The sequence below is a fragment of the Lontra canadensis genome, unplaced genomic scaffold (assembly GCF_010015895.1).
Source record: "Lontra canadensis isolate GAN:19392208 unplaced genomic scaffold, GSC_riverotter_1.0 scaffold118, whole genome shotgun sequence".
Taxonomy (NCBI): Eukaryota; Metazoa; Chordata; class Mammalia; order Carnivora; family Mustelidae; genus Lontra; species Lontra canadensis.
In genome coordinates this window covers 2391859-2419561 of record NW_022631112.1, presented here as the reverse complement: position 1 = coordinate 2419561, position 27703 = coordinate 2391859, and the positions used below count along the sequence as shown (strand labels likewise).

Genomic DNA, 27703 nt, shown 5'->3' with positions numbered 1-27703 from the left:
TTGGGAAGTTGGGAATGCTTTCCCCTCTCTTACGGGTTCACAGTGCATACCATTATCATAAAGGCTCTAACAATTCTCAAAGAATAACTTCGTAAGATTTTGTGTTACTCAGTCTTCCTCCAATATATTGAACCATGAAGCCGTGTATGTGCATGTGGTATAAATTAACATCCCAATGAACTAGAGAACATCAGAATTAGGAAGATGGGTTTTGGGGAACTGAGGTCTGGGTGCACAAGGACAGCTTTACTGCTAATTTCTAGCTGTGTGACCTTAAGAAAGTCATTTAACCTCTCTGATCACTGTTTCCTTCATGTGAAGATTGGAGATCATATCTATATATCTGAGACTTGTGGGAGGATTAAATATAATTATGTATGTAAAGCACATCCCATGGTTCTGGCAACAAGAGGATCTTCCCCAAATGCTCACCTATTATTATTTTCATATTATAGGCTATGAAGTTAAGAACCGAATGACTGAGACTTTCTGGGCCCCAGGAGACAACGTAGCTCTCCCTATGTTATGAACAGATAGAACTCACTGCCTACCTTGAAATATTTGTTAAGCATCGTATGGGAAGCCTGGGAGTTAGTGGGAGATTTTCTACCTCCTTCTGTCCATCCTTCCGTAAGAATGTATGCTTGGCATTGAATGACTCCCTGCAATTCATTCGCAACACAACAGCCAGAGGGATTCTTTTAAACCAGAGGTGAGAGCATGTCACTTCTCTGTGGCTCCCCACCTCACTCAAAAGAAAACCCGGAGCCTTCATAATGTTCTCTGTGTTCTATGTCATCTACCCTGCCAGTGACTAGTTTACATCATTTCCTACTATTGCTTATTCTGCTCTGGCAAATAGACTTCCTAGCTGCTCTTCAGACATGTCAAGAACACCTGAAGGAAACTCAGGACATTTGCACTTGCTGGTCCCATCACCACATTATCATTCCCCCTTATCTGCATGGTTCTTTTCCTTCTACCTTTCGGGTCTTCACTGAAATCCTTCCTCCTTACCCCTGGTGAAACTTGCATATATCCCTATATATCCCAGCACTCTCCAGTCCTCTTGGTTCCACATTTCTTTATGACACCTCTGATATTTGCTTGTTAGTGTTTGGTTTCTTGTCTGTTTCTATCCAATGAAACATGAACTTCATGAAAGTCAAGATTTTTATCGCTTTTATTTTCTACCATAGCTTAGAGTCTAGGATAGTGCCTGGCACATAGGAGATGCTCAATAAATGCTTACGGAATAAATATGTGCAAGAATTGCATGCCTTTTGTTGCTGTAGACCAACTGCATTTCCTCTGGGCGATTTGCTGAAGCATGAAACACACAATTACAGGCTGATCTCTGTGGTTTTTATTCATGTTTTCTGGGACCCATCGAACAAAAAAAAACCATACTTCCAAAAATAAAATTCTTTCATACAATAAAAATACTCAGTTTGAATTTCACATAGTTTGAAGGATAAGATTTCTGATTTTTTTTTAATTTTTATTTATTTATTTATTTGACAGAGAGAGGGAGATCACAAGTAGGCAGAGAGGCAGGCAGAGAGAGAGGGGGAAGCAGGCTCCCTGCTGAGCAGAGAGCCCGATGTGGGGCTCGATCCCAGGACCCTGAGATCATGACTTGAGCTGAAGGCAGAGGATTAACCCACTGAGCCACTCAGGTGCCCCTGATTTTTTTTTTTAAATAGTGGTAGTAGGATTGTTTCCCAGAAATTGTCGACCCAGAAGCCAAATGGGAGAAAAGCAAGAATTATGCAGGTAGTTACAGAAAGATTAATCCCAATTAAGCTAAACTTGTGAGGGTTTATACGTTTCAATGGTTCATAGGCACAGTCTCAATGGGTTTTTATTAAATGCTCTATCTCCTATTCCAGAAAAGCCATCCTGAGAACCAGTGCTGAAGCTAATCCAGCTCTGGTATTGTGACTACGATGCTGTTCCTTCTTTCACAGCGCATGTATCCATGCAACAGTGTCCTGTGGAACATCTCTTACGTTCTGTAGAATTAAAGATGCTCCTCACATAGATGGCTCCATTCTGTGCCCACAGTAGGCACTCAACAAATGATTTTTTTAACTATAAAAGAATAAGATAATTGCCTTTCCCTCTTACTATTTTACCTTTTCCTCTATTGTATAGATTTGAAAAGCAACACACTTGCAAAATTAAAATCTAATATGCACGACTAACCTTATCAAAAGATCCCTTTTTTTCAAAAAGACAAAAATATATATATAAACCAACCCCCAAACACTAGAACTGCTTTACACTTAAATAGCAATGTACATCATATAAACACATTCATAACCTTCATTGGTTAAAACAGGTCAAAGGTCCATTACTGGCTTCTTGTACCAGATAAGTCTCACAGCTCCTAACAAGGGAACAGAATTCTCATTCAACATATGTTGACTGGTGGAACCAAACAACCTGACTGTTTGGTTTCATTTCAGGACAAGTAGGAAGGCAAAGTAAAAAATCTCACAGTAGAATGCTCATCTAATACATAATATGTTCTCGAAGTTTTGGCCATTGTGCTCTTATTCCAGTAAAGAAATGATTCACATCCCAATTGTGGATATGGAGAAGTCTTCCAGAAGACGTTCATTTATTAAGTCAATATATACTTACCAAGGACTGAGCCCATGCTAGGTGCTGGAAAACGATATGGATAAGATCTAGTTCCTGCCCTCTAAGAGCTTACAGTCTAGAAAGGCATGAACTTTGAGGAAGGACCAGCATGTTCAAAGGAAAACTCATCACCTGGATCTGCCCTGTTCAGAAGGCAAGTTTAAGAATCTGTGGGTGTATGTCTCTGGGATCCAGGATCTTGCTCAAATTTCAAGAAAAATATCCAGGAGACTCAGATTATGTGAGTCTGGTAAAATCTTAGCAACACCTTTCTTGCCTCAGATTCCCATGAAAATGGCAAAAAGGCTTAAAACCTAAGCCTTGGAGCTCAAGGAGACCAGGTGTAGGGATGTTGTGAACATCCAGCAGAGCTAAGCTTCTTGAGCAAGAAGCTGTGAGTCCCCAAGAGACCGGGGTTTGTGGGGAGGCTTCACTTGATGCTGGCTTATCTCTGGGATTTTGCTCTCCCTTGCAACACTGTGGTGGGAAGTACTCTGTTCACACCCCAAGCTGGCATGGCTCAATTCCCTTGAGTTCTCCAAGTCACGAACATCACATAGAAAATGCATCAACTCAAGCCAAGACAATAGAGAGATATGCTGAGAACTTAATACTCCAGCCTATTTAAGCAGGAACTGGGTGCCAAGAAACCGTCACTTTCAACAAATAGCACAATCTGTTAATTATCTGCAGAACTGTTCCAATCGGTACTCCCCAGATTTACTTACTGCTGAGCAGAAATTGCTCTTCAGGGGGAGGGTGCAGAAAGAGCCAAGGCCAATTTGGAGGAATGTGAGAAACTTGCAGGTTTGGGGAAGGGTGAGCTCTGGGAAGGATCTAGCGCCTCCCCCCACCTCCCCATCCCCGCCCCATGATGAATAGGCAAAGCCCGGGAAGAAAGAACAGAGAACGAATTAGCAGACGTCCCTAATAGCTCCACACGATTCAGATGCACACAGACATGCAAACATTTATGCATTTATACCAGTTCAGATGTTTAGATGTTTAATTTGTTCCAGGTGAAACGTAGTAAAATGCTGGAAAAGCCTCAGAGTCCTTCAGCTTCGCTGGGAAAGCAAGGTGTGTCTTTTAGGCAGTGTGCTGCGGGTCTGTGTGGCTCATTGTTATTTCTCTCAGGTCCCTCGGTAACTGTTACTTGACAACACCCAGTAACACCTCTGTGGAAGTGACCAAGCCAGGCAGAAGCAAAAACGGACTTGGTTGTACCTTCAGAAGATCATCTCGCTAAGCTGCCGCTCCAAGGTCACCGTCCGTGTGGTTCTCGTTATGATCAGGACAAATTCTTAATTCTTACTTCCAACCTTCTGAATACATTACAAACACTCCACAACCTTTGACTATGACTCGTTCACCTTTGCTGGGTGAGACACCGCGGTAAGTGTTCTATTCGTTGATGACATTACCTGTCTCCATCCCCATATTATTGCTCAAAATAGAGAGGCAAAAGGGGGGAGAAAGCGAAGGATGTGGGGAGCCAAAAAGAAAAGATGCAAAAGGGATCTCAGGGTTCAAATCCATTTTCAAAGTGTCTACAGGCTCATGTTTCTCCCAGGCTGCAAGGCCCAGGAGTAAGTCTCCAGGCAGCCTGGAGCAATGCCACTGGAGAAATCCCCAACTCCTTACTGACCATAGCCCCTGAACTGAGCATTCTGTTTCTCTTCCATCTACCTTTCTTTTTTCTGTCTTTAAAAAAAAAAAAAAAATCCTCTGGACACAAATCTAGGCAATACAACATTCACTTTGGGATGAGTCCAGATAAGACAGGAAAGAAATTATCCAAAAGAGCAAAGATTTTCCCTGGATATCTCTCGCTCTCTCTCTCTCTCTCTCTCCCCCTCTCATTCTTCTCTCAGCATTTCCTTTTGCAATGTAATTTTTACTCTGCTTTGTCATTCTAGTGAAATGTCTTCTATTATAATTCTTGTTACATTACTCTGTTTAACTTCTCTGACTTTGGCTCTCATCTGGGATTCTGAAAATCCCCTCTAGATTTCCCATTTCTAAAATTCCCATTGTCCCTAATATTTTAAAACGTAAAAATTGATTGACTTTGAAGTCTTACTTTTACTTCACTCTGGGAACTGAAAGATCTACACATATTTTTGTTCTGAGAGTAAATCCCTGTCTTCGTCTCGGCGGGCTGCCTCAGTGGTTCTCAATCAGGGACAATTTTGCCCTTTTTCAAGGGAAATGTGGCAACATCTGAAGATGTCACAACTTTGGGGAAGGGAGGGCACTGGCATCCAGTGGGTAAAGGTCACAGATCACAACCTACAAGCACAAGATAGCCAAATAATGCACAAAAAAGAATTACTCAGCCAAAAACATCCATTTTGTTCATCGAGAATCGATGGGCTGTAGGAATACAAGAGCAAACTCATCACCACTTCCTTTTTCCCATTTATTTTCAAACAATTGGGATTGAAAACAACCAAGGCTAAACTCTCTCTTAAATACCTAGAAGTGAGCAGAGACGGCATTTGAAGTTTTTTCCCCCAATCATCAAAGAGGGAGGGAGAGAGACAGCCTTGGTGTCAGGTAAATCATTCTTGAATGAGTAGAAAGCCTTCACCATTATTCTGCTGATTTAAGCATGGCAAGTCATGTGATTATGAAGTGATTATAGTCCACTTGGATTTTGGAAGTCTTCATGCTCCCCTCACTGGCTCCAAAAGGTCAGGTTAAACTTCCCAGCATCCTTGGGTTCACCCTGTCAATCTGAGACCTTGGAGTTCACCTTAGTGACCTCTCCCGCCTCTCCCGATGAGGCCATGTGGATGCTTACACACAGAGGACATGTCACCTTTTCCTAATATAAAAACATTTAATGCCCTCTAATTTTTTTCTCTTTCTCTTAGCAAGAAACACAAGGCTACAAATCCTGCCCTTCTTGCCGTGGAAAGGAACTTCACGATAGAGGCAAAAACAAATCACGACCACATACAGCATCATATTTCACAGAAAACTGTGTACGTTTGTCCCCCATATAGGACATACTTCAAAGTAACAAAATAATTTTATCAACTGTAGTGTTCCTTCTTCCCATTAGAAGTAGATGGTTTTCCCCCTCAAGGTACATAAATATCAGAGAAAAGTAGTCTTTGAAATACTTATGTCCAGGAGCTCTTGGCTGGCTATCATTTGGGGGAATGTTTGGGTTCGTGCTCAAAGTGTTGGCAGGTTCAGTTTTCATTTTCTCGCCATCCACGTGCATTCTTCCCAAATTTGTATACGAGTCTTCTTCCGTCTACACGTTCCAGAATTTCTCTTTTGTAGTAATATCTGTAACAAAGGACATCACATAAGGTGGCCATTCAGACAAAGACCACCAGGGGAAACAAGCGGTCACAGTCAGGGCTGGAAACACCTTACCTCATCGCTCGGCTGAGTTTTTCATAGGTCATGCTGCTGTTGTTTTTCTTTTTGCCCCATAACTGAGCCACAGCCTCTGATTTCAAGAACCTGAAGATGCCCTCAGACCGGTCTTCCCACTTGATTAACCCTGGGTTCTTGTCTGGGTTCAGGAGGATGTCACGGATGAATTCCCATAAGTGGGTCCCTCGTGGATCTGAGGACAAGTTGGAAAAGGAATTTATAAAGGGCCTAAGTCACAGCAAAGAAGGGGGAGAGGAAGCATAGAGTTGCCACATCTTCTATCAAGGAGAACATACTCAAATTTCCCCTATCCACCGGCACAGTCAGATCACAGAATCACCATATATTATATCTTTTAAAAGGGCATTTGAGAACGAACTGGCACAATTGTTTAGTTTATACATCAAGAAACGGAGACACAGGGGTGCCTGGGTGGCTCAGTGGGTTAAAGCCTCTGCCTTCGGCTCAGGCCATGATCCCAGGGTCCTGGGATAGAGCGTGCATCGGCTCTCTGCTCAGTGGGGAGCCTATTTGTGATCTCTGTCTGTCAAATAAATAAATATTTATTTATAAATAAATAAATTATTTATAAATAAAATCTTTAAAAAAAATAAGAAAGAAAAGAAAAAAGAAAAAAAAAGAAATGGGGAGACAGAGAATTCAAGTGACTTAACCAAGATCACCCAATTAGCTAGTGGAAAAGCTAAGACAAAGGAATAGATCTTAGACCTCCTATGCCAGGGAAATCTCTTTTAATTACTGGAGGATTCCTTGCTCAGGATTCCTTGCCATCTGTCCTTTCCCAGAAGAGCAAATTTCAACCACTTTCATTTAGAACCTCAGCCCAGGTAAAGCACTCTCACCCAGCAACTGTGGTTGGGTCAAATGCATGTCAGCAGGGCTCTAGAACTCGAACTCCTAGATTATACTGGGACAGGATCTGGTAGGAGTTGAGGGGGCCAATTTGACAATGAAGCAACTACTACAGTAAGATTAGCAACAAAATCCTACTTGACCCCCACAAGACCTGCCCTATACAACCCCTCCCTGCCATTTACTGTGCTGTGTTCATTCAGTTCTGGGGAATGACATGGAGTAACAAATAGTAACAATGTCCAATTGATTTCTTTCTGAGCCCTCCCCTCCACGTCTCTGACAGCTCCTATATTTTCATAAGGTTTTATTATCGGGGGAATGACAAATTCCCAAGAACACTGTTGACTATTAAGAGTAAACAGTCCTTTCTTAGATCAATCACTCAACAAAGGTAGGAAGCCAACAGTCAACAAAAGAGAAAAAGAATACATCTCCATTGTCTCTGCTCATCTTCTCTTCCCATCCATTTTTCTGGAGAGAGCGAAATGGCTAGCCTCGTGCCTGCAAGCAGTTCTCACTCACTGGGTATCTCAGTTTTCGAACAAAAAGAACAGCACAGGGAGAAAATATCCAGGGCATCTCCACTTCGAGAAACTACGGAGAGACACTGTGCCCGTGAGGGGTGCTCCCACTGTCTCACCCTAAACAGGCTGAGATAAATAAGAGGAGGGGACAGGCAGAGGCAATATTTGCATAAAAACTAGGGCCTTTGGTTACACCCACCCTGAGGGGAATGGGCAACCGCCACCAGAAAGCCAGCCGACTTACTGTGCTTTTTGGCGTGGGACTTTGCAGGGTGGTCTTGCTCCTTTTTCATCTCAGGTGACTCTGCTGAAAGGAACAGTGAGAGCTGCTTAATTTACCTGTCACCTACAGTCATCCATGCCACTCATTCATCCAGTCATTTAATTGATATTTATTGAGCACCTACTACATGCCTGGCACTGTTTGCGTGTGTGGTATATGAGCAGAACAAAACAGATGATATGTACTATGAAGAAAAATCTTGCAGGGTAAGAAATGAGATAGGAGTGTGAAGGTGGAAATAATTTGTCATTAAATATAAGGCAGTCACAGAAGACATCTCAGAGAAGGGGACCAGAAGATGTGAGGGGGACAGCCAGCCATGCACAGAGCTTGCAGAAGAACTGCCAATGAATAAGAACAGTAAATGCAAAGGCCCTGAGGTCAGTATGTGTTTGGTACATTCAGAGAATACAAGGATGCCAACGTGACAGTAAACAAGGGGCTGAGGTTGAGATCAGTAAGGCTTTGTGGGACTCTTTTTGGATTTTAGCTTTTATTCTGAGAGAGATAGGAAGCCACTGAAGGATTTAGGACATTGAAAGAAGTATGTGTGTGTGTATGTGTGTATATGTGTGTGTGTTTTTATATAATACAAAATGTAAACACTTATAACAAAGAAAAATGGCTTTTAAGCCAGAGGAGTGCCCTTTTTTGGCATGCAAAGTTATATTTTAATCAGTCTGACAAAGGGGCCATTGACTGGTCTGCACTCAGTACAGAGGGCCACCAGTGGACTATGGAAACACAGATTAGTTAACAAATGACTCATTATGGTAACCCTTGTGAGTATCACCAAAGACACAATGACAGAGGCAGATCTGGTGAAATAAAACTTCTTAAAAAGAAAAATAAGTGGTCTAGTGATGCCTGTGTGCACGTATGTGTGTGTGCGTGTGTGAGTGGGCACTTCAGGCATCAGGAAGACCAAGGCATAGTTTACCAAAAAATCTCTCAATCAGTAACCCAGCAATCTGAATACAGAGCAGTCCCTAAATGCAAGCCAATCCTGTTAAGCAACCGGGCCGGTAAAATGCATCTCCCAGTGCATAGTACATCAGCACTTCCTAAGCTAGGGTTCACTGATGCCCGTGTGGCCTTCAGGGCATTATGGACTGACTGAAACTGCATGTAGATGGAGAGGACCCATGGCATTCACTTCATTGTCAAGAGTGGCTGATGATTCGAAAAAGTTAGAATAACCGTTAGCTCCTACATACCACGGTTAAGAAGAAGCGCTACTGTTTACTGAGCCCTTACTATGTGCCACCACTGTGCTAGGCTTGGTACAAGAATGACCTGGTCACCTCACTCAATAGGCTTCTGAGGTGGGGACTATTACGAACCAAAGATCTGTATAGGAGCTGAGACACAGAGAGATCAGGTGACTTGTCTAAAGTCACACAGCCTGAAAGTGGCGCCAAGATGTGAAGACACATGATTTGAATCCAGAGGCTTCAGTCACAACCACCATTCAGAACCAATCCCAGAGACGATGGCACGTAAGAGATTTCACTGAAGTCTTTCCTGCCGAGAATCAGGCTCAGTTCTCCAATGCCCGAGTTCGTGGGAAAAAGTCATTCCAGCTCAGTGATTCTGGATTCCCCAGCATGCATGGACACATCCTCACACACAGTCACCTATAGGAGCACCCGGCTCGTCACGGCTCAGCGTTCCCAGCTGTTTCTCCGCGAGCCATGGTAGGAGGAGGACAGGGATGTCATAAACTCTGGTCAACTGAAAAGCCTCTTCTTCAGGTGGAGGATCTCTCCCCCCACACTGTCGGCAGGCGGGCCTGCACCTGACTTGGGTTTCTCTGAAATCTGGAAGGGCAAATTCGCAGGAAAGGCAAGGAGACTCCGCTCTCCTGCCCTGTAGGTTTCAGGGTGAGATTGCGACATCCCGTCAGGATGTGACAATATTGCGACAGGTCTGGCACTCACCCCGGTTTCCAAGTGATACATCACTCTGACAGGGCCGCGTTGTTCTGCGGACAAAGGGTGGCATTTACCCAGGAGGCCACAAGCAAAGTTCATTTTCCAGAGGCATCCAGAAGGGATACAGGGCCATTACTTCAGAGCCAAGGTTGAATTCATGAAAACTCAAGGGTTTTTAGCGTATTGGCCTCCATCATTGTTCAGGCATTTCGAGCTGTTATAGAATCAGTTACTTTGGGGGCTCAGGCACCTTTGTGACTAAGAAGGAAACCGTGGACCCTCTCCCCAGAAAAACACACGTAGGTGTATCCTTATGAGAATCTGTAAGCAACTTCAGGGATCTAGGCTTTCTCAACGAGTCCGTGGACTCCAGACTTAAAGACCCCAGACAGACAGACCATAAGGGAATGTTCTCTGTGAGATGCCAGCCATTTACCCAGAATGGACCTCCATCCAGCTTCAAGAAAAACCAAAGACAGAAAACAAAATAAATCCCCCAATAAAAATGTTTCCATCATCACACGGAGGAATATGCAGCCAAAGGCAAAAGAAACTCGGATTTCTTCCAGCCTCCTCTTCCCGTCGCCAGTGTGTGTGGGCAAGCTGTGGGATCACCGAACCTGCCTTGGCACTGAAGTCTTTTGATCTGAAACCTCCCCTTAATACGATGGCCTCTCCCCCCCGTGTCTTCCCCTCACCCTAAAATAAAAGCCAAAAGCTTTGAAGTTAGCCATGTGGTTAAGTGATTCACTCCTGTAAAATAATGGCTTGCTCTGGGGAAGTCGTCCGGCCCGGCTTTCTCTCGCTCTGCTCCCAGGCACCTGAGGCCGAGGTCCCGTCTGGGCAAGGGGAGCACCAAGCCACGGGTGTGTGACGCAAGTGCCAGGGCATGACTTCAGCTATGCCGCTTTGCAAGAAGCGAAGATTAGAAGCATTTGCATGTGATTCAGCTGTGAGCCATTTCTTTACGGGATATACAAATGTCAGTGTTATAAGAGACCATGACACCCTAGCTCTAGGCTCAATAAGTCAGTGAATAAACACATCAAGCCCGAGTTGGCGTGATTGGCTCGAGGACTATCGGGCAGATCAGGAACATGGGCAGCGGCCATTTTGTGAAATGGGCAGATGACAGAGAAATCAAAACAAAGCCCGCTTCCCCGCCTGCGTTTATCACAGAGGGTATCAGTTTACGCCGAGCCTCGCCTGCTTGGCTTGTAACTTGCTTTAAAGCATAGCAAGATGTTTAACTGCACCCGATTTCATGGGAACTTGAAATCTACAGACTCCGACGAATGACAAAGGTCCTTTTTTTAGCGGGGGTGGTGTTCTGGTCCCCTCCAGTAGAGATTAAACCTTTCCGAAAGGAATGGACCCCCAGGCAAGGCTGTAATTAACTAGCCTTCTGGAGGACCCAGGGCTAGTTAATTACTCCAAAGAAGCTGCCAGCCCCAGACGCTGTGTTGACTCTATAAGGAATAATTCCAGTAGAGGTCCCCGGTTTCTACACCGTGTTACAATCCAAGGATAGGAATGGGTGACAAGGGAATCCAGGGTCAAGGGAGATAAAGGAGTGCAGATCTGCAAAGCCCGTTTTAAGGATTATTTAAAAATGGAATAAGGGGACAGTGAGTTCCTTATTCCTGCAGATATGAAAACAGAATGGTCCCGTGTGGACTGTGAAATTCTAGAGGGTTAAGTCAGGACACAGAAGAGAGAAGGGCGGCCAGGCAGAGAGGGCAGGAGGGTTGTGCCTATGGCTCTTCTGTTTTCCAGGTACCTCAGGACCCAACAGACCCCGAGGCTCAGGAAGTGGTCGGTGAAAGTTTATTCTAAGCTGCAAATTTTTGCCATAAGCCAGAGACAGAACTGGAAGGACACAGGAGGTGCCACCTGATGAGGTGGGAGAGAAAGTCAGAATGTGACCTGGTGGTTTCCTTGGTTCTGAAACCCTCAGTCTTGACTGGGTGACAATGATTGTTGCAGAAATTCCACCCCCCCCCAATCTGCTCAGTTCCCCCAGAATAGCAGACCCACTGCAGAGCCTTCCCAGTATCTGATCTGTTTCCAAAGTTGAACAAAAACTAAGAATGACACCTAACACGGTACCCACTGTGGGAAGTCGAGAAACGAATTGCCCTTCGTTCTTAACCTCAATTCTAGAACCACTGACATTGGTTCCCATCCCTGTTTCATTCAAAACCTCAAAACCTCATGATTTCATTTCTTAAAAACACACTGAACAAAAGCAAAAACAAGGGAAGTTTTCTGGGGAGGAGAGGCTGTGTGATTCCAAGTTCCTTCACAGGCATGCGTTTAAATCCCGATTCTGAAGATGCCCCAGCTTCAATTCCAGGAAAACAGCAATTGACCCATGACAAGTCTAAGCTTCAAATCTCATAGACCCAAGCGGTTTTACAAGTTCGCACCCAGGTCAAGGGACACCACAAAACCCTCTGTTCACCTCCCCTGTGCATTCATGCTCACAGGGCACATGCCAATGGGCTTCTTTGTAAGGGGAGGGGGAATTGTCATCTGAAAGCCCCTCTCTGGACTCACGAGGGACCAACCCTCTCAGGGGAACCTTGACTGGGAGTCAAGTATAGCCCCCACTTGCATCCATTTTTAATCAAGCACAACTATCGTCAATGTAATTCATAAAGTGCAGGGGTTCTGACTAATGAGAGTCTTAATGAGCCATCAGGGTTCAGGCTTAAAGGCTGATCTGTGATAGACAGGGTTCTAGAAATTTCCAACAGCTACCCCACTACCCAGAGATTATCGCTTCGGGTTCTCTGACCTTTGAAGGCCACTTTTAGGTTTTCTTTCTCTGAAGTCAGACATAGTTTGTTGAAGATTCAATACAGCCTTCTTCCCCCATACATAGACCCAAGTCTGAACACTTTTATCAGATAATTCCCTAAGAGCAAGCTTTTGCTGAAAGGATTTTTTGTTGTCACGAGAGACTGACTTGATTTCACAAGGAACAAACACTTTTCCTAGAGGCTTCCTTGCTGGTCATTTTCAAAGTACAGATATTGGCTCAAAAACAGACCTTTTAAAAATAGTAATTCCATTCCCTTCCCAGTGTTTTAACAAGAAAGACTCCAGCAAAGTGGAAACGTAGGGTATTGTGATTCTCATTAGTTTTCAGTAAGCACTTGCACGAGGCACCCTCAGCCCCTGATGTCAGGACAGCTTACCGACAGGAAGGTGACCCATGCTCGTCATGGAGATCTGGGCCCGACAAAACGTCTTGCTGTCCAACAAATCTGTAGCAATGAAATGACAAACGACATTAAGACCCCCCTCCTTAGAATGTAATTCTGTGGCTGTTAGAAAACAGAATAAAAAGAATGTCAAAGGCCCTTAAGTGTTGGGGAGTTAGTTACCTACTGTGCTACCATAGTTGGTGTCATATAAAAAGTTTTCTTCTTTCCAGGTGTTCATGATGGAAGGGTCTACAAAAGACAGAAAATGGGAATGGTCAGCCATCATATTTTCCTAGGTGATGAGTTTGCCTTTTCTAACTCACTGCTCATCGGAGAGGTGCTGGACCTTGTGGGTGGTCCTCTGAGAGGCAGGATAACATTCTGCTTCTACCACATGTTATTTTATAAGAATCTTAACTCCTTTTTCTTCCAGTGTCCAACGGGAGATGGGCTTTGTTTTGGCCCCAACCGTGTGTTCTACACCTACGCCTCTTTAGAAAGGTGAAGGGAACAGTGTAGTGAGACCCTGTCCTAGGTCCATGCTTTGGCTTCCTGGGGATCTTCCCAGCATGCACACAGCAGGCAGTGGGCTCTGGAGCCTGGCCTCGTCCTGCCTGCTATTGTATAATCACCAGAATAGAAAAAGAAATTATTATGGTCAAATAATTCTTAATTAATGACCATCGTTTCCTAGAAATATCTTCCTGGGAGAATTAATGTTTCTCTCAGGAAAGTCTAGTCAGTCTTTATCATGGTGTTTTCATGACTGAAATTCTGAAAGCTCTCCCTCCAGTGGAGTGACACCCCCCTTCCTTCAGCATTTCTCCAATTAACTCAAGCGATGACATAAAATTCTCAAAACAAAACAAAGGAGAAGGCAAAGAGAGTGTTACCAAATCAAGCAGACAACTTTTAAGAGGGAAGCCCCATTGCCTCATCTCTGAAAAAGAAGAGCACTCCCTCTCCCCCCACCACACCCCTGCAGAGGGCTGGGGAAGCATGTCTGACTCTTTGGATTTCGGATTCCAAGGAAACTCCCGTCCACCTACCCCAAATGAAGCCCAGCTCCTACACAACCCCCACATCTGGGCTGATCTCCAACAGGAGCATATTCTTTCCTGGCCAAGAGCTGTGAGACCGGGCAGGCGTTCTCACCTCGTCCCCACCAGGAACTTCCTGCTTTCCCCCCTTCACAGACGGAGGCTGCCCTCAGCTCCCCTCCTGTCTGCCTTCTGAATTTCAGGGTCAGGGTGGTAAGCCACTGGCCGAGTTTCATTTTGTTTTTATAGCATAAATAATATAAAGCCTGACTCACCGGCTAAGTCCTCCTGTTTACGACATAGGGATTTAGCTGGTATTTTAACTAATAGCTACGTGTTTGGGCACCCCGAGCCCGATCTCTTGGGGCTACACCCTCTCTCCTCGTTGGGTCACCTCGTACACCTGTTGTTGTCTCTGAAAACAAAACTGAACCGAAAAGGTTTGGGGGGTGTTGGCCCCTCTAAGAGCCTCTTCTCCCCTCCTCCTAGGGTGGACCTTCTTCTCCACCCCTTGGCTCAGCTTTTCTGAACTGGCAACACGAGAATGTCTGGACGGTCAAGGAGGAATTACTAAGTTATTTGGGCCCTCTCCAACACCAGCAGGCTCCTCCAGTGGGGCTATCCGTCAGGTCCAGGTGGGAATGAGGGTGGAGCCCCAGCCTCTGGGCCAAATCCTGTGTCTGCCTCTAGGGCAGTCAGACCCAGAAACACAGGCCATCCGGGGAACCCAACCCCTGGCTTCTGCGGTGGGTGGGGGTGGGGGTTGTGCAGGGCGGGGTGGGGGGCAAGGCCAGGAAGACCTAATGAACATGCTTAACAGCTATTGCTTTTTCTTTAATAATGGTGACTAGCCCCTCATAAAAGAGTAAATAACTGCATGGAGCCAATTTCAGCCCCTAGCAACTCCCAAACCACCCCGGGTCAAATTCTGTCCGTGGTGACCCGTATGCACACCTCAAGGAGGCCTGTGGTGACCTCAGCCATCCGACATGGATCGCAGTCTCACTGCTGTAGATGTGGGGAGCGACTCTGGGGCAGCGGTGGTCTTATCATGGCCAGGGGACCCTGGGGGACTTACGGAGCTCTCCCTGGACTGAGAGGTCATAGGTCAAAGGTCAACATGCAAGAGCTCTAATGGATGCAAGGCGAGGCCCTGGGGCACATTTCTCCAGGCAGTACTGCCTGCCCCTCCCCCTCACCACCACCACAAGTCCAACAGGTCCCCAGGAGAAGGATTTGGGACAGAGAAAGGAGGACTGATTGGATCGGGATAGGAGAACAAAAAATAAACGTAGATCTATGAGACCACACCCCCTACTCAGAGTCCAGAATAGTGTCATTTGTCTAAAAGTGCACCTGAGGTAGGGAGTGGGTTCCGCAGCTGCTTTTGGATGTCCCCCAGACCCTCCAGAAGCTACAGAAACTGCAACAGCAAATCTGTAGTTTCCTCCTTTTTGGGAAATGCACTCCCACCAAAGGACGAGCGGGGAGGAAGCGCTGGACTTTTCTCTTCTCTCCCCTTGTTTCTCCTAACTTGGCCCAGCCCAGGACCCTGACTCTCTTTGTGTGAGAAGGAGGCCCTCCCAAACCTTGCATTTTCCCCAGCTCTTGGACTCCAGCCTGGATGATGCCTTAACCAGCAGCAGGAGGTATGGACAGAGGTGTGGACAACTTCAGTCTAGATCAGAAATAGTTGGCAGTCCCTGGTCCCCAAGGCAAGGAACGAGACTCACGGTGGGGTGGCCCATTGGAGAGAGCCAGGGAGGAAGCACCCCTTGGCTTCCTGCCAGAGCACTAGACTTGCCCTGCTCCCACCCTTTCCTGACGCCCTCCCAGCTGTCCTCCCCAGGCTTGGCCTCCCAAGTTGGCTACTCACCACTTTGTTCTGTCTTGACGATGACATTGTGTGTGGACTGGAACAGGTCGCTGCTGCACTGGCCTGTGGAGGACAGATGGGGAAAGTCAGAGCCGGACAATATGAAGCCAGAACTAAAACCAGCTGCAAAAGGTCCAACAAGGACAAAGCTGGCCTCTTGGAAGGGTTTCTGCCAGTCCTGCCGCCTATCCACCTCTGTGTGCTTAGGTCAGCGGGCTTCCCTCTCAGCATTTATAAACTGGAGCCTGGAGTCCCTGGCCCCGAAAAGCAGGAACTGGGGCATCTACATCCGATGCAATTATTTGACCATGTCGAGGGAAGCCATCCCAGGATGGTGGAAATAGAACTTAAGAAATCAGAAGGCCAGTTTTCCCACTGATAGTCACAGGCACTTGGCCTTTCTGGCTCTTGGTTAGCTCGTCTGAAAATGGAGGGGATTAAACCAGATAAAGCCAGTAAAGGCCTCCAAGGTGCTTTCTCCTACTAATATAGATACAAGAAGAGAGCAAAAATCCAGGAAGAATCATTTTCATCAACTTGATTCTTCTTCGATCTTAAACGTAATCAAACCCATTTTGATTAGATCCAATCTATGAAATATATCTGGATAAATGAAGCAATACTCCTCTTTTATGCCTTGCAACTCCTCTCTTGGAGATATATATAGATATAGATATAGATAGATATATATTTTATATTTATATTTTTATATTTATATATCAAATATAAAAGCATATATACACCACACATGTGAATGAGTTTAGCATGTTTTTTCCTCCCCAGCCAGGTTTTTACAAATATCTCAGGAGCAGAGGTCATAACTTTAACCTTTCTGACCTTCATGTTTCCCATCTGTAAAATGGGTACAATATTTATTTTTTCATAAGGTTATTAAATGAATCAATTCACTTAGAGTGTCCAGTATTAACACTCAATGAATATAAGCTAATAGAATGTCTACAAAAAGGCGAACAATGAAACAAAGGAGAGAAATCTGGTCATTAGACAGTCAGAGGCACCGACAGCATGAAGTGGGGACAAAGAAGTTATGCAAGGGCAAAGAGGGAAGGTCAAAGACGGCCACCGCCCTTTTGCTCTCTGCCTCCTAAGCCTCTGCCCCTGGCTTCAATCAGGGCAAAGCTTTGAAGGAGTGGATCTAATTGAAGGTAAGGAGGTAGGTATATTTACATCTTCAAGTGTAAGTCTGCTCCTTCTGAAGACTCCTGGGGGTTATTTATAGAACCTTGTTTGGTTTGGTTCTAGTAAAAGAAAAATGAGCAACCATCTCTGTGAGGTGGATGGGAAGAAGGGAGTGCCTGGGAGATGAATGAGGTCATCCAAAATGGCTTCCCCAGCTGCCAGCTTCACGGCCAGACCCTGGGTCCTCCTTAGTGTTGATGCAGCTGTCAGGGTCCGAATCTGGTTCATAGTCCTGGACCTCACGCTTCCCAAAGTTCCAGCTACCTGCCCAAACGTAGGTTCTGCTCAGACGTGCCTGTTCTGATATGGACAGGCCGGCTCACTACTCCTGTATAATATTACTGTCTTCCAAGATGCTCGAAGCTCCCAGAAGAACTTACTTTTTTTTTTTTACCAGCATTGTCAGGAGAACCTTATGTCAGTGTCAAAGACATTCTGCAAGACTGGTTGTTTTCCCTGTCGTGACTTAGAAGCCAGGATAGAACGTGTGTGAAGAAACTACCACGGACAGACAGCGTTTGAGGCGCTAGGCTGCCTCTGCTCTAGGTGGGGCCTCCAGAGAGACACACAGGGGGCTCTAGGGCAGCACTAATTCCAGAAATCTGCAGAAACATCCCACACGTGTCAAGACCACTGGTTCTAATCTTTTCCCTCCCTCTCTTCTCTCTCTCTTCTTGAGTTTTGAACTCTTTAAGAATCTGCTGAAATATTGAGAGCCTTCTTCTCCCCAAAACAAACACAGACCTAATTAATCCTCCATCACTTCTTACCACATGTAAGTCCCATCTTAAGAACCTTGGTCTAGAAGTTTAAAGAAAAGAAAAAGCACCCATGATGATCTCAACAAGCAAGTGACTGGAAACTAGGCTATCCAAACCTGTTTGTAGAGGTGGGGCAGGGGGCAGAAGAAGAAAAGGTTTTCTTTTTTTTAAAGATTTTATTTATTTATTTGACAGAGAGAGATCACAAGTAGGCAGAGAGGCAGGCAGAGAGAGAGAAGGAAGCAGGTTCCCTGCTGAGCAGAGAGCCCAATGCGGGGTTCGATCCCAGGACCCCGAGACCATGATCTGAGATCGTGACCTGAGACCATGACCTGAGCCGAAGGCAGAGACTTAACACACTGAGCCACCCAGGTGCCCCAAGAAAAGGTTTTCTGAGAGCAAGTGTTCTGTGAATGCCCAACTAGCCTTGTCTCCTTAAAAATTAACCAGGAGAAAAGCAATGACCTTGAGTTCCTGTGGGTTTGGACACCTGGAACCTCAGATTGCACCTGTTCTCTCACATCCTCTCTCCTTCCCTCCCTCGGGAGACAATGATTTGGAGGTGAGACACACACACCCCCACCCCAGCCTTGGATGTCTAGCGGGGTAGAGAGAGGTAATCACCATTCCACTTGAGGTGCTGCAGGTTGCCGTAGAGAAGCTGGCCCGCCGCCCCTGCCGCCCGCGTGAACTCCTGCAGGCTCATGCTGCACAGGTGCTCGCCGTTGACGTCGAACTCCTGGAAAGGGATGCAGGTGGCGTCCAGCTGGTTGGTGTCCAGGAGGTGCTGGAGCCACTCCCACACCTGGTACTTGGTCCAGTACTGAGGATGGATTTCATGCCACTGGCCTCCAAAAAACCCACTGGCAACTGTAAAACAGGGGGCGGTCCCGTGAGTGACCGGTGGTTCTTCCGGGACATAATCTCGGACATGGGGAGGCACCGCTCGGCTGCCAAGTGTAGGCACAATGGCAGTGGGGGTGTTGGAGCATGAGACGGGCTCTAGAGAGGAGGCTGTCTGGAATGTGCCTCCCTAACTCTTCCCATCCTCCCTAGCAGAGTACTTAGCCCTGGGCACTTCAGGAGGACACAGACCTGAAATGTCCCGAGATTAGGAGGGCATCCCACAAAGTACAGAGAAGGCTAACACATCGCTACAGTTTCACCAACCTATTACCTATCGTCCACACCCACACAGTTCCCTTCCTCTCTTTTCTCACTCCCATTTTTAACTGTCTCTTACACACACACACACACAACCCCAAATTCAGACCATTTTCAACCAAAAACGAGGCCTGAGAGTAAGATTCTTTTTCTCCATGATGCCTTTGCTCCTCCCCAGAGTGGTCCTGCTTAGCCGCCGGCTAACTGTGCTGATCTACCCCAGTCCACACCGGTTATTACAGCCGCTGTGATGTCACTTCCCTACTCTGCTGCCTTCAGGAGCTTCCCGTTACTCACTGAAATTGGGCAAAAAATGGCCAAGCCAGGCATCGAGGCTCTTCCGTAATTCTCCTCCAAGTGACCCATCACTTCTGCCCTTTTTCTCTGGTTCTTTCAGCCTGGTTTATATTCTGCCAGTCATTCCCTGTTGAATACTTACCCAGCTTGCAGAGTCCGGCCATCCCAAAAACCCATCACAGACCATCCCCCCCCAAAAAATTATTATTCAGGGCTTGATGGCCCCTGAATCTCCAACAGATGTTCTTGATATTTCTCCTAATGGCTTTTGTCATGTTCTGCTTTGCTTTACGCATCTCTAGGTTCTGGCTTATTCTCCTTTGTAAATTGTAAAGTCAAGGTCATGGACTCAGTCATCTTTGCCTCTCCTACAAAAACCACCTCAGAGACTATGCCATCATCATAGGTGCTCTCTGTATATTTCTTCGTGGAATTTTTTGCCAAAGAAGAGATAATGTAGAAATCTAGAAGAGTTCCAGGTGCATTCACAACCTGATTAAATTAAATACCAGTGAAGAAGTTAAGTTCGTCCAAGCTAATCGATATTGCTGAACTGGAGATGGGCTAAACTTCTACATAAGGGATTTCCCCGTGCTCCCTTCAAAGAACATCACAAAGTTAGCCCAAAGTGCTGGGAGGGGATGGAGAAGAGAGAGCCATCCTCTGCGCACATGGTAACGGACCTGAGATCTTACCGACCCCTAGAAAACAGAGGTCACAGGGAGGAATTCTCATCCAGGAATGATGAGAGGCAGGGATGAGGGGAAGACACTACTGGGAGCCCACTGAGCTGAAGTGGGGAACTGAACTTAAGGATAGACCAACAGCGGAAAACAGAGGGCAAGAAAACTGTCCCTACTTTTTTTTTCTTCAAAGGCACGTTAGATCAGTACTTCTCAAAGTCTAATGTGATTGTCAATCACCAGGGAATGTTGTTCCAATGCAGATTCAAATTCCATAGATCTGGAGTGAAGCCTGAGTTTCTGCATTCCTAGCAAGCTTCCATACAATGACGATGATGGTGATGATGACGATGAAGATGATGGCTCATGAATACGGTTTGAGTGCCAAGGAGCTAAAGAGCTCCAAAGGTTTGAGTCTCATAATGGCCATTCCCTAGCCCTCGGCACCCCCAGAGAGGCTGAAGGGGGAATGTGTCCAACCTAGTCCCACTTGTATTCATCCCCTCTGAATCCATGCCCTGCTTCCAGACCTCAGGAGCACTAACGGCAGGAGATGGAGGTCATTCAGGGACAAAGATGAGTGCCATGGGTCACGCTTACTACTCACAGTATGTCTTCACTCCTCATACATCATGGCCAGACAAAAGCAGCCCTAAAACCCTCTGCCTGGGGCCTGGAGGGGAAGCCAGTTGTGGTGGGGAACAGGGACAAGGATCGAAACAATCCTTATAGAAATCCTACAGAAATATTCCCAAATATAGAAACACACGGAACTCAGACTGAATACTTCCATGTCCCTCCAGTTGTGGGGTGTCTCACAAAAAAGAGCTGTTTAAGGATGGGATGTGGTTTTACGGCTCCCTGAGGCTCTGATCTTTTTTTCCAAAATAATTACATGACTATGACAGTACAGCTCTGAGTCTGCAAACAAGAGACAATAACTCTCAATAACCCGACAATAAGCTTCTCTATTTCCTCTTCCAACTTCACATGATCCAGACTAAAGAACAGTTCCCGATATCATATCCTGTTAGAACCTGGGAGAACCAGAGGATTTTGTCTCAAATCGACCAGGGGATTCTTCTAGCTGCCGGGGGGCTCTTTACATTCCCAAAGTTTTAGGAAAAGCTGTGAAATGCCTCTGAGTTCAGCTCTTGTCTGTTGATCAACTTACCTCCCTCACAGCATCAATCATGATTGGGAGCTGGGCCTTCTTTGGGGCCTCTGGAAGTTAAAACATACAAGTGGAACCCAAATACTACTCCCTGAAAAGCACACTGCCCCAGCTTTCTCCAAAGCATGCAGGAGGAATGCTGCCATGATCCAGGGCCCAGACTGGGAACGCCAAAGGCTTTCCAGTCTGAAGAAACTTCCTACCCAACTGGGAACCCTCCTTTGAGAGCCTCACAAAGAAGCTGAGGCCTGCCACAGCAAAGTTCACTGCCCAGAAAGGACAGCAGTTTTGTGGCTAAGTGACCAAGTAAGGGAAGGTCCCCTGACCACGCTTCCCAGCCCTGTTTGACTGGGGTTCCGCTGGAGAATACAACCCTTCCATTATCCTCCGCCTCCTGCTTTACAGACTCCACTCAGCGGCAGGTCCTCTTCTTTCCTCAGGAGAAGCAGGAGCAGCAGGACCTCCTTCGAGGAGATCAGCAGCAAGTATGGGGCAGGAGAGGGCCTGGAGCTCCTTAAACCCAGGGCAGCCTGAGGCACCGGAGTCTGCAAGACCTAAGGCCTTCACGGCAGGGGTTGGGGCCAGATTCGGCAACGTCTGAATTCTGCTCCCGTCCATAGTAAGCCACGGCTTGATCCCCAAACCCTTAAGCCCCCGAAGCTTAATAGAGGCTCAGGGCTCTAAATGAAAGCACTTAAGGGAGGCACATGGTCTCCTAACAAATCTCTCCCTTTACACAGGGAGGCCACTGGAAGATGAAGCAAAAAGGATAAGATGCTGTGACCCTGTCGTCCCTAAGTTCCATGCTTCTGCACAACACACACGCACACAGGTGCACACGCACACATGAATGCAAACACGCACGTGCGTGCACATGTGTGCACACACATACACACCTTCCCCCACACACACCTCTTTCTCGATATCCTATCTTGATATCCCAGCCAAATACTGTTAAAAACATCAACAGGTGGCCTTCCCTTCTGGCATATCTTCTAGCACCTTCTCTGCCAGGCTGCCTCGGATACTGGGAAGAAACGATGGAAAATCTTCAACGGGCTTCTATCTGGAGCCCCAGCAGCCCTTGGGGACCTCCAGCATGATGTGTTCTCCATTTCCCCGCATCCCCACACCCCTGCTGAATAAAATCTGTATTTTTCAAACATGAAGTTGGGAAATGAAGCCTAATGAGAACAGAGGAGGGGAAAGCCCCTGGGGGGCGTGACACTGACACCCATGAGGTCCCCTTACCATTGCACGTGGGGTAGCCATCTGTCCAGGCTGGCTGCTGGTGGAGGAGGTTGTTGCTGGGGTTGAGATTCATCACACCACTTCCTTCCAGAATCATGATCTGTAAGGGGACCAAACAGGGCGCTCAGTCAGGGCCTCCTGGACTAACGTCGTCTGAGAGCACAGATCATAGAGTTAACCCAGGAAGAACAAAAAAAAAAGAATTTGTCCTTCCATCCATTGCCTCCAAAGCGTGTTACCACAGCGCTTTCAGTAAAAGCAAAACTCCCCGGCAATTAAAAATTTCCAGGTTCAACTTTCATATGCATGAGGCAAGTTTTTACAGCCCCTTTTCATAAATGAATAATCTCTGATCAGGAATGAAGCAGAGGAAAAGGCAATAGCTGCTCACAGGGCGAGTCTGGCCAGCAGCCACGGAGCTGGGTTTTTTTTGTTTTTTTTTTTTCCTTTTTACAAAAGTGAAAATGCCAAAGAGATTTTGTGTGAAGTGGAATTACAATCAATAAAAATCCAAGCCTGTAGCGGCCAACCCCGGGCACCTGTGCGGGAGGTGGGATCTGAAATCCGACGTTCACAAGTCCCCACAGTGGAGCAGCTCTGCACTCAGACACGTAGACACTAAGATTCCTTAGTGCAGACAGCGGCCACAGCCACATCTCTGAGGACTTGAGTCCTGTGTCCCTAGAGCGCCTCCAGTATTGGTCTCCATGATAACATCAGGGATCAGTCGGTTTCTCCAACAAGACACTGCCCCTGTCCTTCCTTCCTGGTGAAAGTTCTGACAAGCTTTCTCTCTCTTTTTAGAGCCCTGGAGAATACCAGAGGCTTTGAAGCTCACCTGGACGTGACTTTCTCATCTCGTTTTTGCAGGAAAGGGCATGGAGGAAGAGCCTTTCTCACATGGGGCCGTTTGGATTTTTTTGAAACGACGTAAAAATGTTACACTTTAGAAACAGTCACCTCTGTCCTCAGAGTGTATATTGTTCCCTTCCCTGAGGCCAGCCACCCTCATCCTTTCAGACTCAAGCCCTAGAAATGTGTTCAATCACTCAGAAGAAGAGTTGCCTGTTTCCAGAAGGCGACCAAGCGTCCCTCATGGCCTGTAAAGATAACCTGCTCTTTCTAAGCTGTTGGGGCAGGGAGAGGAGGTAACCTTATCGCAGCAGCTCATGGAAATTTTTCTGCCTGTTTTGGGGAAACCTTGCATCCTTGGGTCTCACCAATGTCCCCAGGGTTGAAATTGATCAAACAGGGCAGTTCCAGCCCCCCAAACCCCTCCCTCTAACTTAGCTCTTACTTCTCTGATTCTAGGTAGGGCTTCAGAGAGGGGAAGAGGGGTCTGGCACAGGCATAAAAATTCATTCGTGTATTGATTTATTCAACAAATATTTACCTGCCTTATAACTGGTTGGGTACTGTTCCAGGGACCAGGGACAGAGCAGTGACTGGGAGTCAAGCTAGTCCAAACAGGACATTTGTGATGATTATTAACAGTGTCATGGTTGTTTGGCAAGTAATTAGGCCTGAATTCTGCCTAAGTAGCAGGTAGAGAAGGAAAGATAGGACCCCAGCAGACCACAGGCTGGGAAGAGGGCAGAGCCGGGTTCTGGGTGGTGGCATCATCTATGTGAGCTTCAAAGCCAGAAAGAGCTTGATTCCAAGCTCTACCCCTTACCAGCTGCTTAGTACTAACCCAGACAAGTCACTACCCTCTCTGAACCCGTTTCCTCCCATTCAGACTGCAAGTCGCCATACCTACTGTGTGCTTTGGCTGGAAGTTAAGTGGGTTTCTATGCCTGGAGTGCTCAGCACGAAGTAAGGCACAGCTATATGGCCGGTGTGATGAGAAGCAGACTTGCTCCCCCTCTGGTAACTCAAACCAGAAACAATCGCGGGCCTCAGTTTCCCCGCACAAAAATGTAAAGAAGGTGACTACTTCGATTCTTCTGTGCCCGTTCCGGAAGCCTCTTTGCTTCTCAATCCCGGAGAAGGGAGACCAACCCAAGTCAAACCTTCCTCTGCTTTTTCCCATCCAGCTTTCTAGAACACTTGCCCTCAGCTAAGCAATCCGATGGGGGGACTCCAGGGCAAAAGAAAACCTGCAGGTTCCCCAGAGAGGTGGCTGGGGGAGGGGAGGGGCATGGCCCGGTGTCCTGTTTGCTCAAGGCTGGGCTTGTTCCTTGGGCGTTTGTTCAACCACAAGCAGTAGAAAGGTTACTGTTTAACCCTGAAAAAGCTGAAGCTCAGAGCCCTGCCCATCTGCGGAGAGAAAGGACCGGCCCTTAGGCCTGGGGTTGGGGGTGGGGAAGCCTTCCCTGAAACGCTTTCGGAAGGGTTTTCTACAGGGCCGTTTCCAAGCGGCCGTTCAGTGGGAGCAGGCCCGGCCCTGGGCCAAGCCCGAGCTACTCCTCAGCCAGTTCAGGGTTTCCATTCCCCCCCGCCCTCCACATCTAGAAGGCAGGCTGATATGAGGGCTAAGCACCCCAACTTTGGATCTGGGGAGAGGTGGGCTCAGATCCTACATCCCCCACTTGCCATGCATGAGGTCAAGCCAGTCCCAAGCCTGTATAGCCCCCAAAAGTTTCCAATCCTCCCTTTCCCCAGGCATAAAATGAGAACAACCCCAGACTCAAAACTGAGAGAATCAAACGAGGTCGTGCGTGTGGAAAGCTTAGCAGGTTAGAACAAGGAATTCAATAAATGTCGCAGGACAGCACGGGCCACTTCTCCACTTGTGACCAAACGCCCACAAGCCCCTTCCCTTGGGGCAGGTGATCTTTTCTCTCTGCCATCTCCTGAAGGCATCTGGAACTACTCTCAACCCACAGAAAAGCCTTTAGGACCAGGAGGCCCCAGCAGCCCCAACACTGCCCCCCCCCCCCCCCCCAAGAGGCTGGCCTATGTGCAAGAGCACTGCGCCCTTCTGCTCCCCTCCCCTACCTGCCCCCATGCTCGCCGCCCCGCCACGTCCCACCCCCCACCCCGCCAGGGAAAGCAGCCAGCTCAGTGAAGGGCCTTTTTTTTTTTTTTTTACAGGGCACAGTAAATGGTTACTACTCATAAAAGAGTTTTATGTATCTTAACCCTTACTGAGTCAGAGTTCACTTGAGCTCACCCAGGCTCCTGAGAAAAGGAGGTCAGCCGTCATGGCGCTGCCTGGCGACTGCCCTGGGGTGGGCCCAGGAGGCCCAGGGCTAGCATCCCTCAGAGCCTCTCCCCAAGTCCTACTCCCTCTGAGGCCCAGTCCCTCAGGTGGAAAATGAGGACATTTGCCCCCCACCGACAGCCTCCCAAGTGTCTTGAGGAGATCAAATGAGATAATAGATAATAAATGTCCCTGGAGAATTGTAAAAAAGCATGATTATAACCAGCTCACCCACACTCCCATATACTAAAGTACACTTTCTATGACACGTAGGGATTACTTTATGGGGTATAAAAAGCGATCCTTTTAATTACAAAGTAGGGGGATTTTTTAATGCTCCTCTGTAAGCTTCCCAGTTTACCATCAGAGTAGATTTTATTGTTTCTTGAAGAAAAAAGCATCACTTAGATACAAGTAGAGAGCAGACGTCCCATCCATACACCACATGACCTTGAACAAGATAACCTTTCCAAACTGAGTTTCTTCTCTGGCCTTCAACGGGGCATGGAGGGGAAGGTCGATGTCCTGTTTTGAAGGATGAATAACCTACTGGTTTGAAAGAGGGCTAGTCCAGTACGGCACATGTGTCCTCCAGCAAAAATTAGTTTCTTTTCCTTTCTTTAAACATCAATTCTGAAGGTGTTTCTCCACCACATTTAGCTTGTTCCCAAGACTGGAAGAAGTAAATTCGGAGCCTCAATAAGAACGATTCCACCTTTTGAATCAAAAGCAAGCAGAGAAAAGAACCCTCGTCTCCTCATCTCTATCTCAAGGGGGAATTCTGGCAATGACCCCGCCTCGTGCTCAGGGTGAGAAGCCGACTTTTTCAGCGTCTGTGAAACTGACATCCTGGGCTGCGAGGGCTCCATGGCTGTCCATGCAGGATGGTAGCTGTCTCCCCAGACTCTAGCCACTGCAAGCCAGACACAACCCCCGCCAGGCCCCTCCCCACAAAACGTCCCCTGGGGCCAAATCACTCACCCCCAACCCTGAGAACACTGGTTAAAAGGGAGCCTGTGGTGGCAGCAGGCTTTGATCATGCTGGTGTGGTGACCTTGGGCTGTCCCCTAACTTTTCTGAACTGCTGTAGCCTCTCCTGGGAGGCCAGCCTGGCATTAGGACCTACAGCAGAGGTTTGCTAGAGGATTAAAAAAGATAAGGGGCTTTAAAGCCCCCGCCCCATGCAGTGCTTGGTACAAATAAAGAGTAATTGCTTGGTAAGTGGTGGTGAAGAAAATGCAGGGGCATCCGGGCCACCTTTGTCTCTTCCTAGGTGCTGTGCGTTCTGGGAATAGAGCAGAAACTTCTTTCAAACCCAAAGTGAAATGAAATGTGGATTATCCAGAGGTTTTTTCCATCTGCATTCTCTTACCCCTCCCTCCCTTCACAAGAGGCATCAGGGAGAATGGTATTTGACTCTGCGCCCCCAGCGATGGTCCCGAGTTCCACACTCAGCCAGGACCTCGCCCTCTGCACTGCATTTCCTTTCTTTCTCCCTCCCTCCCTCTCTTCTTTCCTTCCTTTTCTCTTTCTTTCTTTCTTTCTTTCTTTCTTTCTTTCTTTCTTTCTTTCTTTCTTTCTTTTTCTTTCCTTCCTTCCTTCCTTCCTTCCTTCCTTCCCTCCCCTCTTTCTTTCTTTTTAAAGATTTTTTTAAATTATTTTAAAGTAATTTCTATACCCAACACGGGGTTCAAGCTCACAACCTGGAGATTGAGAACCACATGCTCTTCCAACCGAGCCAGCCAGACGCCCCAATCTGCACTGCAGTTTCTAAGACCAACACTTTTGGAGACAGAAGCCTGCTCTTCGTTTAAAAAGGGGGAGGCACGCACACTGCACTGATGCCTACCTCACGCCGGGCTTCCAGTCAGGACCTATTTGACCTTGGGCATCAACTCCCCTACAAATGATGAGCCGCTAGAGTTTGGCCAATCCCAAAGGCATTTTTGCAGAGAGACAGCGCTGCCGTGTGCTGGGGCAGCCACAGCCCATGTTCTGGGGGGAGAGACAGGCCACTTTCTGCTCCCCCACCACTTTATTCATGGAAAGCTGCAGGTTAAACACAATCCCCACAGTGCCCTAATCGATAAGGACTTGGACCACATCTGCATCACTCACACGGAGAGACAAGCCACCATCCTCATGGCCAGTCCTCCTCCAGGCTTCCATCAAAGCCTGAGTTCCCATCTAATACCAGCTTGACCCCAACGCAGAGGATGGGGTGGGTGTGGGGGTGGG

At 47.0% G+C, this 27703-nt stretch overlaps 1 protein-coding gene across 4 annotated transcripts in view; it reads right to left on the bottom strand.

Annotated features, from left to right (window-relative positions):
* Positions 1-5057: 5057 nt before the first annotated feature.
* EHF (ETS homologous factor) overlaps positions 5058-27703 on the bottom strand; it is a 38705-nt gene continuing 16059 nt past the window's right edge. For 3 of the 4 annotated variants that reach the window (XM_032840973.1, XM_032840970.1, XM_032840974.1), the window contains exons 2-9: positions 22321-22420; positions 18376-18621; positions 15791-15853; positions 13055-13123; positions 12866-12934; positions 7690-7752; positions 6043-6238; positions 5058-5952 (exon numbers count right to left, since the gene is read on the bottom strand). In XM_032840973.1, coding sequence (XP_032696864.1) covers positions 5853-5952; positions 6043-6238; positions 7690-7752; positions 12866-12934; positions 13055-13123; positions 15791-15853; positions 18376-18621; positions 22321-22417 — 903 coding nt within the window. In that variant the 5' untranslated portion in view covers positions 22418-22420 and the 3' untranslated portion in view covers positions 5058-5852. The remainder of the gene's footprint in view (positions 5953-6042; positions 6239-7689; positions 7753-12865; positions 12935-13054; positions 13124-15790; positions 15854-18375; positions 18622-22320; positions 22421-27703) is intronic. The other variant, XM_032840972.1, reaches the window with a different exon arrangement.